Source organism: Condylura cristata, unplaced genomic scaffold (assembly GCF_000260355.1).
Source record: "Condylura cristata isolate star-nosed mole 26May11 unplaced genomic scaffold, ConCri1.0 scaffold00042, whole genome shotgun sequence".
Classification (NCBI taxonomy): domain Eukaryota; kingdom Metazoa; phylum Chordata; class Mammalia; order Eulipotyphla; family Talpidae; genus Condylura; species Condylura cristata.
This window is the reverse complement of record NW_004567143.1, coordinates 6,148,705-6,150,293: the sequence shown is the minus strand read 5'-3', so window position 1 is coordinate 6,150,293 and position 1,589 is coordinate 6,148,705. Positions and strand designations below refer to the sequence as shown.

The 1,589-nt window shown below is 70.5% G+C and overlaps 1 protein-coding gene across 1 annotated transcript in view; it reads left to right on the top strand.

Annotated features, from left to right (window-relative positions):
- The window catches only part of PTPRN2 (protein tyrosine phosphatase, receptor type, N polypeptide 2), a 69,002-nt gene that overhangs the window by 8,857 nt on the left and 58,556 nt on the right, over positions 1-1,589 (top strand). Inside the window, exon 4 of the mRNA XM_012733879.1 lies at positions 470-619. Within this exon, the coding sequence (XP_012589333.1) occupies positions 470-619 (150 nt within the window). The remainder of the gene's footprint in view (positions 1-469; positions 620-1,589) is intronic.

Sequence of the window (1,589 nt, the reverse complement as noted above, 5' to 3'; positions counted from 1 at the left end):
CCTCGGGGTGGCCCTCTGCTTCCTGGGGCGTCGCAGGTATTTTCCAGGTTTGGTTAGCAGCCGCTCCGAGGGCAGTGGGTGTCCAGCTCCCAGAGGCAAAGACAAAGGTCGAGAGGCATGGACCGCACTCTGCCGAGCCCCGCAGCAGGCGGGGAGCCGAGGGGGGCGCACCACTGCGGGCGCCCGGCAGGTTGCCGTGGCAACGCTTCTCGCACCAAATAGCGCCGAGTCTTGGGCTCGGGCGAGCCGCTGACGCCGCGAGCCTGCCGCTTCCCCAGGAACGTCGTGTGAGTGCGCACTGCGAGTGTGCATATGCGGGCGTGGCGCGTGTCCGTGCGCGCGTGTCCGCGCACTGAGAACACGGGCCGAGCGCCGCAGAGGCGGACAGAGCGGCACGTGTGTTCATGTGTGTGAGCGTGTGCGCATGGGCGCGCCGCGTGCGCGTGCGTGAGTGTGCTGTGTGTTGCAGATAGTGCGCATGCGCGCCCCAGGCCGGTGTGCGCTGCATGCACGTGTTCGCACCCGCGTGCACCCCGTGCGTGTGAGCACGAGCGTGCAAAGCCCCACACAGGTGCGCCGCGCCTTGCATGTGCCTGGCAACGTGTGCGCGGATGCTGAGGTGCACGCGTGCACTGTTTGCGCGTGTGCGGCACGTACGCGCGTCTGGCTGTGCACGTGCGTGTGTCGCTAGTGTGTGGGCGTGCGATCCGTTGTACACGCGCGTGACCGCCTGGGCGCACTGCTGTGCACGCGCCACTGCGCACGGCGCCGTTAGCGCACTTGCGTGCACCACCGTGTGGGGTGACCTGGAGGCCGGGTGGAGAACGGTGGTGCTCTCGCCCATGGGGGTGGGGGGGAGCTGTGCTGGGACCCGCATTTCCTTCCCCCAGTGGGCTGATCGCTGAGCCCTGAACATCTGGAAATGTGCGGGTGCCTCTGTGGGGGCTGGAGCCTCTGTGGGGGCTGGAGCGGAGGAGAGACAAAGGAAGGCCCCAGCCGGAGGCCCTCAGGCTCCATGGGCAGCCCTTGGGGCTGCCCCGGCCAGCTGCCGCCCTCTGCCCTCCTCTGCCCTAGGGAACTCCCGGAGCTGGGCTTTTGCAAATTGCTCTGAGACTGAGGGGCGCAGGCTGGAACAATAAGCCCGAGTTCACCTAGTGGGGGGGACGGCAGGGACTGCAAGCCAGGAGTGCAAGCCCGCAGGTTGCACCCCAGGGAGCCCTGGGCTTGTGAGGGACGGGTGCTCCGGGGGCCGGCGCGGCGGGCGGGGCCGCGGGGCTGTGTCCGGTGCTCGCTCCTCGGGCAGCCCGGGACCCCCTGCCCCAGTCCGGAGCTCCCCACATTTGAGGGCGGCTCTTCTCTGGCCGGCCGGCAGGGGGCGCGCGCTAGCTCCGAGCCGGCCTCGGCGGGGGTGGGGTGGTGGTGGAGGGGGGGTTCTGGGGCCGCCCCAGGCCTCCGGTGAAGGGGAAGGGGCCTGCGGTGCCTTCGTCGCCGGGGTGTCGGGGTGTCATGGGCCGGGGCAGCGTGGGCTTGCGGGTGCGGCAGAGCGTGGAGAGCGGTGTCCGGCGCGGGAGGTGCTGCCAGGCCCCGGC